The 16,358-nt window shown below is 44.1% G+C and overlaps 1 protein-coding gene across 1 annotated transcript in view; it reads right to left on the bottom strand.

The window, feature by feature from the left end:
* MAOA (monoamine oxidase A) overlaps window positions 1-16,358 on the bottom strand; it is a 68,862-nt gene that overhangs the window by 32,046 nt on the left and 20,458 nt on the right. The window contains exon 3 of the mRNA XM_049643732.1: window positions 8,422-8,559. Within this exon, the coding sequence (XP_049499689.1) occupies window positions 8,422-8,559 (138 nt within the window). The remainder of the gene's footprint in view (window positions 1-8,421; window positions 8,560-16,358) is intronic.

The raw sequence follows: 16,358 nt of genomic DNA, 5'->3' as shown, positions 1-16,358 counted from the left end.
CTTCTGATTCTGTGTCTTCCTCTTTCTCTGCCCCCTCCCCTGCTCACACTCTGTCTCTCTTTTCTCTCAAAACTAAACAAACATTAAAAAAATAATAATAATTAATTAATTAAGGGAAAAACAAAAGAAAAAGCTTAGAGTCCACATCTGAGACAGAGGGCTATATAACAGCACCGATCCTATTAAATGGCAGGACAGGGCAATGAGAGCAAAAAGTTTCTGGCTGGGTCAGTGTATCCATGTGACAACGGAACTTCCCTTCTTCAGGAAGTGCCCAGAATGGCCCAGGTATGGGATTTATAGGACGTTAAAGGGTGTCTCCGGTTTCAACTGTTAGAGAAGGCTACTGTACAAAAGTTTGAAACCTCAGGACGGATGATGAAGTCTTTTGGCTGGGACAGCAGACTTGTGCTCTGGGGTAAGGTAGGGACTACAGAGGGGGAAATAGGGAAGAGGTAGAAAGCAAGAAGGGGGGAGGAAAAAGGAGATGTTTTTTGACCTCGCACTGGCAACCACATTCTAACTTGAAAGCTCAAAACCTCCAAGAGTGGAGTTATCAAGGAGACAAGAGCAATTTCTCTCGAGGAAGCTGCTTATGCGAGGTTTCATTCCATTCACAAGGTTCTTTTTTTTTTTTTCTAATTTTTTAATGTTTATTCATTATTTTTGAGACACAGTGTGAGCGGGGGAAGGGCAGAGAGAGAGGGAGACACAGAATCCGAAGTAGGCTCCAGGCTCTGAGCTGTCAGCACAGAGCCCGACACAAGACTTGAACCCACCGACTGCGAGATCAGGACCTGAGCTGAACTCAGATGCTTAGCTGACTGAGCCACCCAGGTGCCCCTCCACTCACAAGGTGCTTTCTGCCATTACCCACAATACCCAGGCCTCAGTTGAGGGGGGTGGCTGCAAAGTTCCACAGCCTTAGAGAAGTCCTTTGTGTCTGACCTAATCCCCTTTCTGTGCTGTCACTGAAAGCCAGCTCACTGAGTCACAGAGGGCAACTCTGGGCTACTTCTCAATGAATAGTTGGAAAAGGATTGCTGTCATGAATCGCCCTCTATTAAAAATGAATAGCAAAAAGATGAAAAACGTTCGGTACAGATGATGGGTGTACAAACATGTGAATTTACCTGATGTTGGAGAACTGTACACCGAATGGTTAAGAAGACAATTTTTATGTTATGTGTATGTTACCATGATTTTTTTCAAGAAAGAAAAAAAATAGAGGGGGTGGGGGAAAAATAACGAAAAAAAGGGGAAAAAATGGAAGGAAAAAGATCTAGTCATTAACCTGACTTTGCTATGTATTGGGCTGTCGCTTCAACCGAGTGGAAGGTTTGCTCTCTACAAACTACATCTGAGATTTATCCCTGAAAGTTTCTAGGAAAAAGAAAAGAGGCTTTGAGAGAAAATGGCTAATGCTGACCTAGCTTTCTAAACACTACAAGGCTTTAAGAGTGATTTCTGTCATTATGCTTTCCTTTAAACAAAAGAAATAAATGAAGTCTTTTAAACATGGAGGAGGAGGGGTGCCTGGGAGGCTCAGTTGGTTAAGAGATCGGCTCAGGTCACTATCTCCCGGTTTGTGGGTTTGAGCCCCACATCAAGGCTCCTCCTTCTCTCTCTGCCCCTCTTCTACGTATGCTTTCTCTCTCTTGAAAATAAATAAATAAATAAATCTTTTTTTAAAAATGGAGGGGGGAGGGGCGCCTGGGTGGCTCAGTGAGTTAAGCTGCCGACTTCGGCTCAGGTCATGATCTCGCGGTCCGTGAGTTCGAGCCCCGCGTCGGGCTCTGTGCTCACAGCTCAGAGCCTGGAGCCTGTTTCAGATTCTGTGTCTCCCTCTCTCTGACCCTCCCCCGTTCATGCTCTGTCTCTCTGTCTCAAAAATAAATAAACGTTAAAAAAAAAAATTTTTTTAAATGGAGGGGGGAAATGAATGGAAGTTACTAAAACCTTTTTTTTTTTTTACAAGCTATGTCCATATATCTTTGTACTAAATACTTGATAGACCAATGTGAGACTATATGAACATTTTTAGTCTCTCTGCTTTTAAAAAACCTACGTATAACTGGAATTTAGAAAAGAAAACAAGTAATCCCTCTTGTATTACTTCATTTCTATGATCAAACAGAATTTCTATCATGAGCACATGCCCATTACCATTTTCCTGTTCATACCTAATTGGTTTGGTTTTTTTTTCCATCTCTACCCTGACTTCTACAGCTTACAAATTATTTTAAATCCTCTCTCTTTTTTCTCTTTAAACCAAGCAGGATATAATGGCATAAAATAAAATACTCTGATCTGGGTCATACTTTGACGAGTAAGTTCACATCAATCAATTAACAAAAAGAATATACAGCCAACTATTCCAAACCGTGCTGTAGACTTAGTGTTTTAACATAATAAGGGGACTCATCTGCTGAGCCCGCTGAGCCTAACTGGGGTGGTCTGGGGGGTTGGTCAGGAGTCAAACGCTCACTGAAGGCCAGAGGCACCCCAGATCTATGGCTCAGGGTGCACGAGAGGAGAAGAAGCCACCTTGGTGAAAGGGACCACATACAGCTCCCAGGCACCCCACAGGACCTTGCCTGCGTCCAGAGGAGCCCCTACCATTTGAGTGGCATGTTAGGACTTCAGAGCCTATCAGGGCAAGGTGATTTTTATCATACCTTAGAACGGGTTATTAAAAGGGATTTATAGGGGTACCTGGGTGGCTCAGTCGGTTGAACGTCCAACTCTTGATTTAGACTCAGGTCATGATCCCAGGGTCATAGGATCAAGCCCTGCTTTGGGCTCCAAGCTCAGCATGGAGCCTGCTTAAGATTCTCTCTCTTTCTCAATCTGCCCCCTCACCCACTTATGCTCTCTCCCTCTAAAGTAAATAAAATGGGGGCCCCTGGGTGGCTCAGTAGATTAAGTGTCCAACTTCGGCTCAGGTCATGATCTCGAGGTTCAAGGATTCAAGACTCACGTTGGGCTCTGTGCTGACAGCTCAGAGCCTGGAGCCTGCTTCGGATTCCGTGTCTCCCTTTCTATCTGCTCCTCCCTTATTCGTGTTCTCTCTCTCTCTCCTTCTCTCTCAAAAATAAATAAACATTAAAAAAAACTGTATAAATAAAAAATAAAATAAAAATTTTTAAGGAATTTACAAGTTGACTTTCTGCCCGTGGAATAAGGAACTTTGTGATGTAACCCCCAGAACCCTGAGCTCAAGAGCCAGAAAGCCTTACTTTGGTGTCTAAATTTTCTGAGCCTCAGTTTTTTCATCTGTGAGATGGGGGGAAATGCTTATTAAGCCATAGGATCACGAGGTAACTCAAATGAGGTGACACAGGTATAGGAACCTTACAGATGGAAGGCAATACCAATGCATGGAGTGAGGCAGCCGCGGGGATTCAGGGGATTAAAAGAAAAGAAACAAAGACACAACAATCAATATCCCTAGAAGAGCCTAATGCCCTTGGCTTCCTGCCTTTCCTACAGAGCGGCGTTGAAAGTGAAAGTATAACTTTCTTTGAACACAAAACATACGCTTCTGTGATTTGGTATAGAAAACGGTGTTAAAAGCAGCTTAAAAATATATGTCCCTGATCCAAAAGAAACACTATTATAAGGGGTCAGAACGCAGTTATTTCTGGCAGGCATTAATACATCCTAACAAAAATAAATAAATAAGTAAATAAGTAAGTAAGTAAAATAAATAGATCCCCTGCTTTCAACACGGCCTACTGGCAAAAATAAAGTCCACCTCTAAGCAACAACAACAAAAAGTTGACTTAGTATTCCAGAACACACATATGTGGAAAGCCTTTGATTGCAGTTATTGGCCTAGAAACCTTCAAGTAAATGGCTGTGGGAAGAAAAGAACCAGTACTAGGAAAACCTGCTTGGTGAGCTGTACTATCAGGAAAGCCTAGGTTGTTTAAATAAATATCACACCATTGTCTAAGAAGAAATGGGTGGTATATATTTATTGTCTCTATTTTTTTTTAAGTTTGTTTATTTATTTTGAGAGAGATTGAGAGAGAATGAGCAGGGGAGCGGCAGCATAGAGCCCAATGGGCTCGAACCCATGAACCAGGAGATCATAACCTGGGCTGAAACCAAGAGTCGGACACTCAACCAACCAGGCCACTTAGGTGTCCCTAATAGTCTTGACTTTTATTTAGGGTGTGAAAGCAGGGAGAAAGTGGGAATGCATAAATATGTCAACTTCTCCTTCAGAGCAGCACCTGCAAAATGCAGTGTTCTCCCTCTCTCCACCCTACCTGTATTATTAAGACCTGGAAGAACCCAGGGCGCCTGGGTGGCTCAGTCGGTTAAGTGTTCGACTTCGGCTCAGATCATGATCTCACGGTTCGTGAGCTGGAGCCCCATGTGGGGCTCTGTGCTGACAGCTCAGAGCCTGGAGCCTGATTCAGATTCTGTGTCTCCCTCTTTCTCTGCCCCCTCCCCTGCTCACCCTCTGTCACTGTCTCTCAAAAATGAATAAATGTAAAAAAAAAATTAAAAAAAGATCAGAAGAACCCATTAAAAGAAGGAAAAAAAAAAAAAAAGGAAATCAAGCATTTCTGCTTTCCTCTCCAAGACCTGGCACTGTAAAACTTAACAAAAAGCCTCCACAATTCAATGAAACTTACTCATCAAATAACCCGTAATGATAGTGCATCTGATTCACTAATGCAAGTAATGGGTCAATTAATCCAAGAAGCATTCAAGTCCACCTGCTTCCCTTACACCATCCGAAGGAAAAGAATAGATGTTTTAAACACATTTAGCTGGTGCTACTTCAAATCCGCCTTTTAGGTTAAAAACAACATGGTTAATTTAATTTTACAAAGCAGATATAAACTCCTAAATAAAGCCATTATCAAATTCACAACATTCATAAAACCTGTCCAAGAACCTATTCTATAAGAATCAGGACCTACTAGGGAGCCTGGTTGGCTCAGTCAGTAGAGCATGCGCATCGTGATCTCAGGGTGGTGAGTTCCAGTCCGACACTGGGTGTAGAGATTACTAAAATAAATAAACTTAAAAAAAAAAAGAATCAGGATCTACTAAACCAGAATTACAATAGGTATTCTACGGGCGCCTGGGTGGCTCAGTCAGTTAAGCATCCGACTTCAGCTCAGGTCATGATCTCACAGATTGTGAGTTCGAGCCCCGTGTCGGACTCTGCACCGACAGCTCAGAGCCTGGATCCTGCTTCATATTCTATGTCTCCTGCTCTCTCTGTCCCATCCTTGCTCTCACTCTGTCTCTCTCTCAAAAATAAACATTGGGGCGCCTGGGTGGCTCAGTCGGTTGAAGTCATCCGACTTCAGCTCAGGTCATGATCTCGCAGTTTGTGGGTTCGAGCCCCACGTCAGGCTCTGTGCTGATAGCTCAGAGCCTGGAGCCTGCTTCGGATTCTGTGTCTCCGTCTCTCTCTCCCCTCCCCCACCTCCCCCACTCGTGCTCTGTCTCTATCAAAAATAAATAAAATGTAAAAAAAAAAAAAAAAATAAAAAAAAATAAAAAAATAAATATACAAACATAAAAAAATTAAAAAATAAAGATAAAAAAATAATAAAAAAAAAAGAACAGGTATTCTATTCACAAGGTCCACGAAGGATACAGGCAGAAATGTGAGCTAATGGTAAGTTCCATGAAAGCAGGAGCTTTGATCATGTGTCCACCACTGTATTTCCAGCCTGGAACAATACCTTGTACAGAGGAGACTATCCAGTAACTGTTCATTGAACTGATGAATTTAACATAATGATTTGAACCTTCTATGAATGAAGTAGACAGACATAGTCTGCTAGGAAGGGACAGGGTCCAAAACACCACTAAACGTCTATCTCCACTGCTCAGCTCAGAGGCTCAGGCTTAGAGTCTCAATTTGCCCTGTAAACACAATCTAGCAAGGGTCAAGAACCATTCTTTGGTGAATACTAACAATCGTTCTAGAGGGGCACCTGGCAGGGGCCCAGTCAGTAGAGTATGCGACTCTTGATCTCGGGGTTTCGAGTTCGAGCCCCACGCTGGGTGTAGAGATCACTTAAAAACAAAAATCTTAAACAAAAAATCATCCCAGAATACATTGAAACTGGATCCACTACAGTCTGCTGTCAGAAGAAACAACCGAGGCAGTCTTTAAGGCTGCGCGCTGGGAAAATTTAAAAGCTGAAGCAATCTGGACCATAAGGAATATGGCTTGGTTTAACTAGACACTGGCAATCTTCTGGATTCACCTGCTTCATTTCGGTGGTATTCACTGAAAAGAATGCACTGTGGTAGATTACAGAGGCTGGGGTTGTCTCGAGAGCCAATTCAGAGTGTCACAAAGACAATCTGCACTATTAACCCGGCGCACTACGGTGATGGGGAAAAGTCCATTCCCCTCACCCCCTGCCACCCCACCAAAGTGGACACAGCAGTAAGGGTTGAGATATTTTTAAATAAGTGGAATGATTTTTTGCTATACGATTTGTTAACAATCTTCCATGGAATATAGTCTTCCTGCCTTTCCCTAATCTGGCTGCCTCACTTTACAGGGACTCCTTCAGCTCAAATAAATAAACCTCTAACTGACCCACAATTATCTTTAGCTGAACATTGTGGTCTACCTTGGGTGAAAATATGTGTGCTTTGGCAGATTAAAGTATGTGAGAGGATGGTTTAATGGTATTTCCGTGCTCCATCTTTTCTTTAGATGGGATTGTGTCTTAAAAGAAAAGAATGGTGCTCAGCACCTTAAATGTGTGCTTCTTTGGAAGCCAGTCTTAAAATGCATGAATGGTATGAGCTCGGGGGGTAAAACAGACCATTACTCGTTTCATAGTCTTGTTGAGCTGCTTTATCTCTCTGAACCTCAGTTTTCCCCTCTGTAAAATGGGGATAATCGTGCCTGCCTAACGAGGTGTATGTAATGATTTACGGAGATCGTGCATAAAAAAATCACTTAGTTGTTTACTGTGAGACTTCAGGGAAAATAAAAAATCTCTCAGCACCTGAATGTGAGAGAGGAAGAGATCATAAGCATGAGTCTGCTCAGATTCCAGGACAATCATCAGACTCACTTGCTTCCTACTTGGACTGAAGGGTGAATTTATGGGACTGTTTATTTAGTACTCCATGCAAAGGATTTGGTCTCTCTCCCTACATTAAATATGCTAACACATGTAAAAGTGCTCAATAAATGTTAGTTACTATCATTCTCACCATTGTCATTATTTGCTAATCCAGGGAAGCACCCTGCCGTGTAGACAGAGAAAGTGATCAGGAAGCCTACCGAAGCTAGCATTGTATAGTTTTTTATACTTTCTTCATTCCCCCCCTGACCTCTGAACCCAGTTTCTCTCAAGGCTGCTGGTTTGTTTTTGTTTTTTCACATGTGTAACTGCCAGACCCTTCCCCCAAACAACCCAAACCATCCCAAACCATATCAGAATGTCTTAAGATCCCCTGACGGCGCATCAGTGTGCACATATCACAAGTACCCTTGACTCCAAGCTCCGAAAACCCCCCGAAGGCTCCAGACCCATGTGACTGAGTGGGGTAGAGCCGCTCAGAGAGTGATGTGATCACCGGTGTGGGAATCCTACCATTAGAACGAGTGCATGACCCCTGCCCTCGAGATGCTAGTTCTGGGAAGCCAGCTGCGAAGGCAGATCGGACAGCCTGACCTCTCAAGGCACATTTCCAACACTCCAGCTGCTCCATGTTTGGCTTCAGTGACAAAGAATAACTCTGGCAACAGCTGGATATCAGCAGAGTGAAACAATCTTATTTAAACAGTGGTAAACCACACAGCTCAGCTAGACTTCCCAAAAGTCAAGGCTCAGTACGGAGGAAATTATCAAAGCGTGCAAAGAAACGCCAGGTAACGATGACAATGTATAACCTGCTCAGTCTTAAGAACTGGCCTTGGACTACTGTGTTCCTTGGGGCCTTAGAATTGCCTCATAGGTGCCTCAAGGGCTGCGTGTGGCTCTGTGTGTGTGTGTGTGTGTGTGTGTGTGCGCGCGCGCGTGCGCATGTGCGAGCGCGCACACATCCGTAGGCACATCCATGTGTCTACTGCAGGTAGCTCCTGTCCCCGCCCCCTTGCTCCCCATAGACACTGAAGAAGGAAAGAAGATAAAAGCCTCATACCCTTACTCCAGTTGGACTGGGGGTAAGGGTGCAGCCTTTAAGGGCCACAGTGTGTGATGTGCAGAGGGGGCAAACTGAGGCATGACCCCTTACAGGGATTCCCAGGGTCCCCAAGGATTTCTTTAAAAAGAAAAAGAAAACGCAGAAGACTACTATAAGGCTGAGAGCCTATTTTTACAATTGCTTTGAGAAAAAACTAGGAAGAAAACCGAATATTTTCCCAAATACAGTGCTCCCCCACTGGTCACTTGAGTAAAATGTCAGGCTTACCTTTACATATTGAACAAGCCGCTCACATACGTTCACTTTGTAAGTTTCTAGACCCAGCTCCTTAGATAACCGTAAGATTCTATTCTGGGTTGGTCCCACATACGCCCCGCCAACATCTACATAATTGACGTGTTCATTCTGTACAAAGAGAAAAAGGGGCCAGAAGACTTTAGTTAACACTTGGGGAAAACTAGTTTCTATATCTTAAATTTTTTGGTAATGTTTATTTATTTTTGACACAGAGAGAGACAGAGCATGAACGGGGGAGAGTCAGAGAGAGAGGGAGACCCAGAATCCGAAGCAGGCTCCAGGCTCCGAGCTGTCAGCACAGAGCCTGACGCGGGGCTCAAACCCATGGACCGTGAGATCATGACCTGAGCCAAAGTCGGACGCTTAACCAACTGAGCCACCCAGGCGCCCCAACAAGTTTCTATATCTTAATTAAAAACAAAAAAATTTATTTGTTACACCTTAAATGTGCCTTATTTCTCTCTTATAAAGTGCAGCTGAAAATACCAATTTTTTCTCTGTCACCCAAGAACTTGGCGCAACCCTGTAGGACACTCATCAGGAAACAATCCCATTTGTATAGCTACTGGTGAGGTGGATTCAACAATAACATGTATAGTAGATAAAGAACGCTATAGTACACCCTGCCGATCTAGATCCTTTTCCAAGCATTTAGGTTTTTATGCAGGCTTTTCTTTGGGGTTGTTGCTGGAGGAACCACCTTGAGATTTATTAGGCCCAATTCTCTGATTTCCAACAGATGAAGTTTTAAATCAGAACACACTGATGGGCTCTTGAGCTTATGTTAAAATACTTTCTGGATCATTGTTTTACGCTTATCCTTTTTTGGTGCCTTGTTTTCCTTGTATGATTTCTCATTTTTAACTATGAATTACTTCTTTTCTTTGGAGTCTATTTCTGCCAGCCAGTGTGGCACTTTACATAGTCTGCCTGACGTTTAGCATGCCATAAAGGTAGTGTAAATTTGGGTGGAAACCATGAACGAGGGCAAGGTTTATTTTTCTCCCTTTCTGAATGGTAAGCTTTATCACACTTCCACCTATGAAGCATTCCAATTGGAGCGTTTCCTATTAAAATTCCCTATTTTCAGCAGGTTCGGAGTTTCATCTAATGTTCCCTGCACGCCATATGGCCGTCACCCTGTAATTTGCAAAGTCTTTCGGGCTCAGTAGGCATTCAAGGTGAAAGTCAAGTTTTGAGCTCATTTACTTCCTAGGCTTCATGTTTTTACTTTGCTCTGGGGATTCGCTTGTTTATTCAACAAGCAAGTACCTTGCTCTCCTACAAGGTGCCAGGTACTGTTCAAGGAGCTTCTGTTACATCAGTAAACCAAACAAAGATCCCTGCTCTCAAGGAACTTACATTCGATGGGAAGAGACAGAAAATGAACCCAGAACATAACAACGAAGTCTCTCAGAAGTTGATAAGAGCAACGAAAATCAAAAAGCTAAAGTAGAACATGGGAGACTGAAACCGCAGAGAAGAAAAGGAAAGACTGCAATTTACAATGCACTGGATATGTAGGCCGCCTTGAAGAGGTAACATTTGCATAAAGACTTTAAGTAGATGAAGGAGTTATCCATATGCCAGGACAAGGGCATTCCTGGCAGAAAGAACAGCAAAGACTAAGGCAGAAGGGTGCCTGGTGTGTTCAAGAAACAGGAGACCAGGGGTTCCTGGGTGCCCCAGTTGGTTAAGCATCTTGACTCTTGATTTTTGCTGAGGTCATGATCTCACGGTTCATGAGTTTGAGCGCCACATCGGGCTCCACACCGAATGTGCAGCCTGTTTGGGATTCTCTCTCCCTCTCTCTCTGCCCCTCCCTCCACTTGTGTGCACTCTCTCTTTCTCAAAATAAGTAAGCATTTAAAAAAAATAAGAAATTGGAAGCCAGTATGGCTAGAACAGAGTGAGCAAGGAAAAGAGAATTAGAGATAAGGCTAGAGACGTTATTGGGGGGCAGGTCATGGGAAGCCCCAAAGGTCATTGTAAGGACCGTGGCTTGACCTCTGAATGAGGAGAGCTTCTGGAAGCTTTTCGGCAGACACGCCAAGATCTGACTTAGGTTTGAGAGGCTCATTCTAGCTGCGGCACTAAGACTAGATTATAGGAGGCCAGGGTGAGAGCAGGGAAATCAGTTAGGAAGCCATTGAGGCATCTGGCTTAGAGATGGCGGTGACTGCCCCCAGGAGTTGCCATGGTAGCGGTGCAAAGTGTTGGATTCTGGATGTATTTCGAAGGCAGAGCCAACAGAATGCATGTGAGGCATGAGCATATTGGGTGTGACTCTGAATTTTTTGGAACTGTCATCCTTTCCATCAAGGCTGCTGGAACGGTGGTCTTGAAGGAGAAAGTCAGAAGTTCAGATTGGGTGTGTGAAACGTGAGCTGTCTGTTCAGCATTCAGGAGGCCCGCAAATTTCCGATTTCCGTGTCAAGGCAGCAGAGTGTATTTTATACAACATTTTACTGATTCCAATGGGGAGAGGTAACCAGGGCTTCCATTCTGCCACAAGACCAGAAATGAAGTGTGCCTCTGACTTCTTTAAACTAACCCTGCGGCGCCTGGGAGGCTCAGTCAGTTAAATGTCCGACTGTCTCAGTTTTGGCTCAGGTCACAATCTCACAGTTCATGAGTTCGAACCCCGAGTTGGACTTTGCACTGAGCGCAGAGCCTGCTTCAGATTCTGTGTCTCCCTCGCTCTCTGCCCCCCTCCCGCTCGTGCTCTGTCTCTAAATAAATAAATAAATAAATAAGTAAATAACTTTTGAAAATAAAATAAATATAAAACAAAACTGGTTAAAGTACTTGCTTTAACCAAGCAAGAAGGAGTCGTGGGAATTTCCAAACATGATGTCTTTAGATGACAGACACTAAAGCCAATAATCCTAAGTGCAGGATTATGAGGCATATTGCAGAACATTTCCTTTTTTTATCATACAAATTGTTACAACACTATCGACTATACTCCCTATCCTGTACTTTTCTCATGTCTGTGACTTACTTATTTTATAACTGGAAGTTTGTACCTCTTAATCTCCTTTACCTATTCTGTCCACCCCCAGCCACCTCCTTTCTGGCAACCACCAGTTTGTTCTCTGTACATAGTGTGCTTCTGGTTTTGTTGGTCACCTATGCATTCATTTGTTTTCTTTTACAGGATGTTTCTTTACAAAGGTGAAAGATTCTTTTACTTTAAAGTTTATTCTTATTTACTTTGAGAGAGAGAGAGAGAGAGCAAGCAGGGAAGGGTCAGACAGAGACAGAGACAAAGAATCCCAAGCAGGCTGCATGCTGTTAGTGCAGAGCCCGACGTGGGGCTCAAACTCACAAACCATGAGATCATGACCTGAGCCGAAATCAAGAGTCAGATACTTAACTGACTGAGCCACCCAGGCACCCCTGTCCATTGTTTCTATTTAGTGGAGTCCTGGTGGTACTTTCCCTGATGGTACTTTCCCTGATGATATTAAGGCAACAACACAAATTAATTAATTTGGTCCTGAAGAATTACGGAGGAACCACACGAAGGAAAAACTGGGAAGTTCTAAACTGACAGGAGATCTATCTGAACAGTGGCCAAGTGACAACACCAAACGTAGTATTTCGGTACTTAAAGATCCAGAGTAACTGTTAGGGCGTCTCCACCCCAAATTATCCTAATTGACTCAGAATTGCTCTTACAGGGGAGCCTGGGTAATGATCTCAGAGTTCGTGAGTTCAAGCCCTGTGTTGGGCTCCGTGCTGAGAGTGGAGCCTGTTTGGGATTCTCTCTCTCTCTCTCTCTGTCGCTCCCCCACTTGCTCGTGCATGCGTGCTCGTTCGCTCTCTCTCTCTCTCTCTCTCTGTCTCTCTCAAAAATAAATAAACTAAAAAAAAAGAAAAGAAAAGAAAAGAATTGGGGTGCCTGGGTAGCTCAGTCGGTTAAGTGCCCGACTCCTAGATTTCGGCTCAGGTCATGATCTCATAGTTCGTGAGATCGAACCCCACACTGGGCTCTGCACTGACAGCGAGGTACCTGCTTGGGATTCTCTCTCTCCCTCTCTGCCTCTCTCTCTCTCTCTCTCTCTCTCTCAAAATAAATGAATAAAATAAAAATTAAAAACTTAACAAAAATAAATAATAAATATTTTAAAAATTGCTCTTAGTAGGAATTCTAACAATATCCAGTTCAGTTTCTTATTAAATACCATTTCTGTTCCTTTTTCTCAAAGCCCTTTATTCTCCTTCTATTCACTTGAAATCTTACAAATGTTAATTCCTACTTTGTAAGCATTTCGAAGCGCATTTCAAAGTTCTTTCCTCATATACCTAAAGAGTTACAATTATGCTTCACACACAATACTTCCTGTATGGTGCTGACGTATATAAATGATACCGCCTGAAAAATCAGCCTGGGGCAATAACACAGATGGGGACAGGCATGTTGGAATTCTCATTTCCTTTAGATCAAGAAACTTGTTCTTACCTGAAAATCTGCAACATGACTGATGCTCCTATTTAATAACCAAAAGGTTTTAGAGATAAGAAAGGAGGGCTAAGGAATAGCTGAATAACTATCGCCAAACTGAAGGCATAATCTTCTGAAAATGACAGGGGACTTGTATCTAATAAGGTCAGACACGCAGAATATGCAATCCTTCTTTTGCACTACAACACACTGTCTTCAACTAGAACTTGAAGTTGCCAGGGAGCTTGAAGTACATTTAGATTGTATCTCACGGCCCGGGTGGGAAGACAGAGATGTGAGGTGCCAGAAGGACTTGGCCCAGGTTAAGAAGGGATGTCAGGTAGTACAGGGGCCAGAATCTCAGTCTCCTCAATTCCAGACCAATAGCTTCCCGGTGCAGCGGGAAGCGCTCAGAAATTCTCCAGATACAATTAATCGGGATTCATTTAAAGCAAGCAAGCAAACACACCCCACAGAGCAGCACTGCAGTAACATCCCCTGGGGAGCTCGTCGAAATGCAGATTTGGATTCAGTGGGTCTAGGACCAGGGGCCTATGATTCTGCATCTCTATCAAAGCTCCTGGGGGGGAGGTGACTCTGAGGCTACTGGTCCATGGATCACACTGAGTAGCAAGGCTGTAGAACACTCTTAGAACTGAGTAAAGTGAAAACAGACCCATGGTATATCCCTGTGTGTATCTTTTTTTTTTTCATCCCTGCGTGCATCTCAAAAGGTAGGGGGACGTCTGGGTGGCTCAGTCGGTTAAGTGTCCGCCTTCGACACAGGTTATGATCTCAAGGTCTGTGAGTTCGAACCCCACGTCGGACTCTGTGCTGACAGCTCAGAGCCTGGAGCCTGCTTCGGATTCTGTGTCTCCCTCTCTCTCTGCCCCTCCCCTGCTCATGCTCTGTGTCTCTCTGCCTCTCAAAAAGGAACAAATGTTAAAAAAATAAAAAATAGAAAATCATAAAAAGGTAGGAAGCAGGGGTGCATGGGTGGCTCAGTCGGTTAAGTGTCAGACTCTCAATTTCATCTCAGGTCATGATCTTATGCTTTTGAGAGTTCGAGCCCTATGTCGGGCTCTACCCTGACAGCGCAGAGCCTGCTTGAGATTCTTCCCCTCTCTCTCTCTCTCTCTGCCCCTCCCCTGCTCGCACTATCTCCATCTTTCTCAAAAATAAATAATAAATAAATAACTTTAAAAACGTAGGAAGCAAATGACAGGGGGAGCATGGCCTGGTCTAACGGAAAAACATAGTCTACAGTATTCTAGTTCACATGTTGGTTAGCTATTCCACATCCACTCATATTGCCTTTTCCATGCCTGCTTGTATTATGCAGTCTGGAAATGCTAAATGCTTGCTTTCCCGGGCTCCCCAGCAGCTAAGGGCATAGCTATAGACTAAAGCAAATGTCTGCTGGGGGTCTTCTGGTAAAGGAAAAGCTTTGTTGCAGATAAAGCTGGGGCCGCCTCACCACAAAACAGGCTCTTAACTACAGAGAACAGGGGCACCCGGGTGGCTCAGTCAGTTGAGCGTCTGACTTCAGCTCAGGTCACGATCTCGCAGTTCATGAGTTCGAGCCCCGCATCGGGCTTTGTGCCGACAGCTCAGAGCTTGGAGCCTGCTTCGGATTCTATGTCTCCCTCTCTCTCTGCCCCTCCCCCACTCTCACTCTGTCTCTCCAAAATAAATAAACGTTAACTACAGAGAACAAACTGATGGTTACTAGAGGGGAGGTGGGTAGGGGGATGGATGAAACAGGTGATGGGGATTCGGGAGTGCACTGGTCGTGATGAGCACCGGTTGTCCTATGGAAGTGACGAATCACTGTATTGTACACCTGACACGAAGGTTACACAGTATGTTAAGTAACGGGAATTTAAATACAAACTTAAAAAGAAAACCTCGTCTTGCCTCTTCATCCTCTTTCCTGTCCTCAGTGAGGACTGATGCTCAGAGTTACAGCAGCCATCTGGTGCCCATTAGGTAATAAGACAATAAGACAACATGCAAAGAATGGCTGAGCAGAAAACAGAGCATAAAGCCTTGATGACAAAGCCGAGCCCCCCCACCGCCCCCTGCCCTGCGCCAGTCTGGACTCCTTGCCACCAGACCACTTCTTATGCAAAATAACTGCATGTTTGGATTGCTCAAGCCATTGTGACTAGCGCTGCAAAAGCCATTTTGCTGTAAGCCCAACACATCTTATTAGATAGATGCTGCCTCTCTTTCCGGTCACTGCAACCGGCTGCTTTCGTCCTGTGGATCTCCAGCCTTTACCACTCCATTTGCAGGCTGGAGGAAAGGCTCTCATTAATGACCTAACTGACAAACACAGGGGCTTCCTCTTTCCTCCACCCATCTGCCTCTGCCACCGCTGCTTCGCTTTGGCTCCGCTGCCTCTGCACCCATTAAATCTGCATGCTCCCCAAACCTCTGCCTTTGGCCCTATCTCCTCCCCACCCCATGTCGTCTCCCTGTGCGCATCCATCAGCTCCCACAGACTTGACTGCCTACGACCGTGGCCTTGAATAATGGCAAGCAATACTTGGGATGCGGTGTTTTTGTTTTTTTTTTTTTTTCTAGAATGGTGACATCAGCCCAAGTCTAAAACGGCAGTGATGTAGCAAGAACTGAGCTTCGTCCTCATGTCTAGCCGACCTTACCCAAGCAAAGAGTGTCCCTCCCAACAGCTCTCCTGTTAGGAAACCGGGGCCAAGGACAAAGTTGCACAAAAATATGCATTTTGCTTCTGCTTACTGTAGCCGCACTTTTTTTCCTTCAAGTTTATTTATTTACTTATTTGCTTATTACAGAGATTGCACAAGCAGAGGGAGGGGCAGAGAGAGAGAGGGAGAGACAGAATCCCAGGCAGGCTCCATGCTGTCAGCACAGAACCCGACATGGGGCTCGAACACACACACCGCGAGATCATGACCTGAGCCAACATTAACAGCTTGACTCCTAACCAACTGAGCCACCCATGTAGCCATACTTCTTTTAAGTTGTGTATCCTTAAATAAATAAAGATGGAACCTATACTCTGTGTGTGTGTGCGCATGTGTGTTACGGGTATACAGTCATTTCAAGTCCAGTCAAACCGAGACACTACCTAGTCTACTGAGGTCTCTGGTATGGAAGTTATGACAGTGTACTGAAGTTATTTGTTCACGTTTGTTTTCATCACTAGACTATAAGCTACTGAAGGTCAGAGGCGTTCACTCTTCAGTGAGTGTTTATTTGGTTTGGTTTTGTTTTATTTTTATTTTTTCAATTAACATCCAAGTTAGTTAGCATACAGTGCCACAATGACTCCAGGAGTAGATTCCTTCATGCCCCTTCCCCATTCCGCAGTCCCTCCAGCAACCCTCTGTTCGTTCTCCATATTTATGAGTCTCTTCTGTTTTGTCCCCCTCCCTGTTTTTATGTTATTTTTGCTCCCCTTCCCTATGTT

This window comes from Panthera uncia, chromosome X (genome assembly GCF_023721935.1).
Source record: "Panthera uncia isolate 11264 chromosome X, Puncia_PCG_1.0, whole genome shotgun sequence".
Classification (NCBI taxonomy): domain Eukaryota; kingdom Metazoa; phylum Chordata; class Mammalia; order Carnivora; family Felidae; genus Panthera; species Panthera uncia.
Note: the sequence above shows the minus strand (reverse complement) of the source record. Positions and strands in the feature narration are given on the sequence as shown.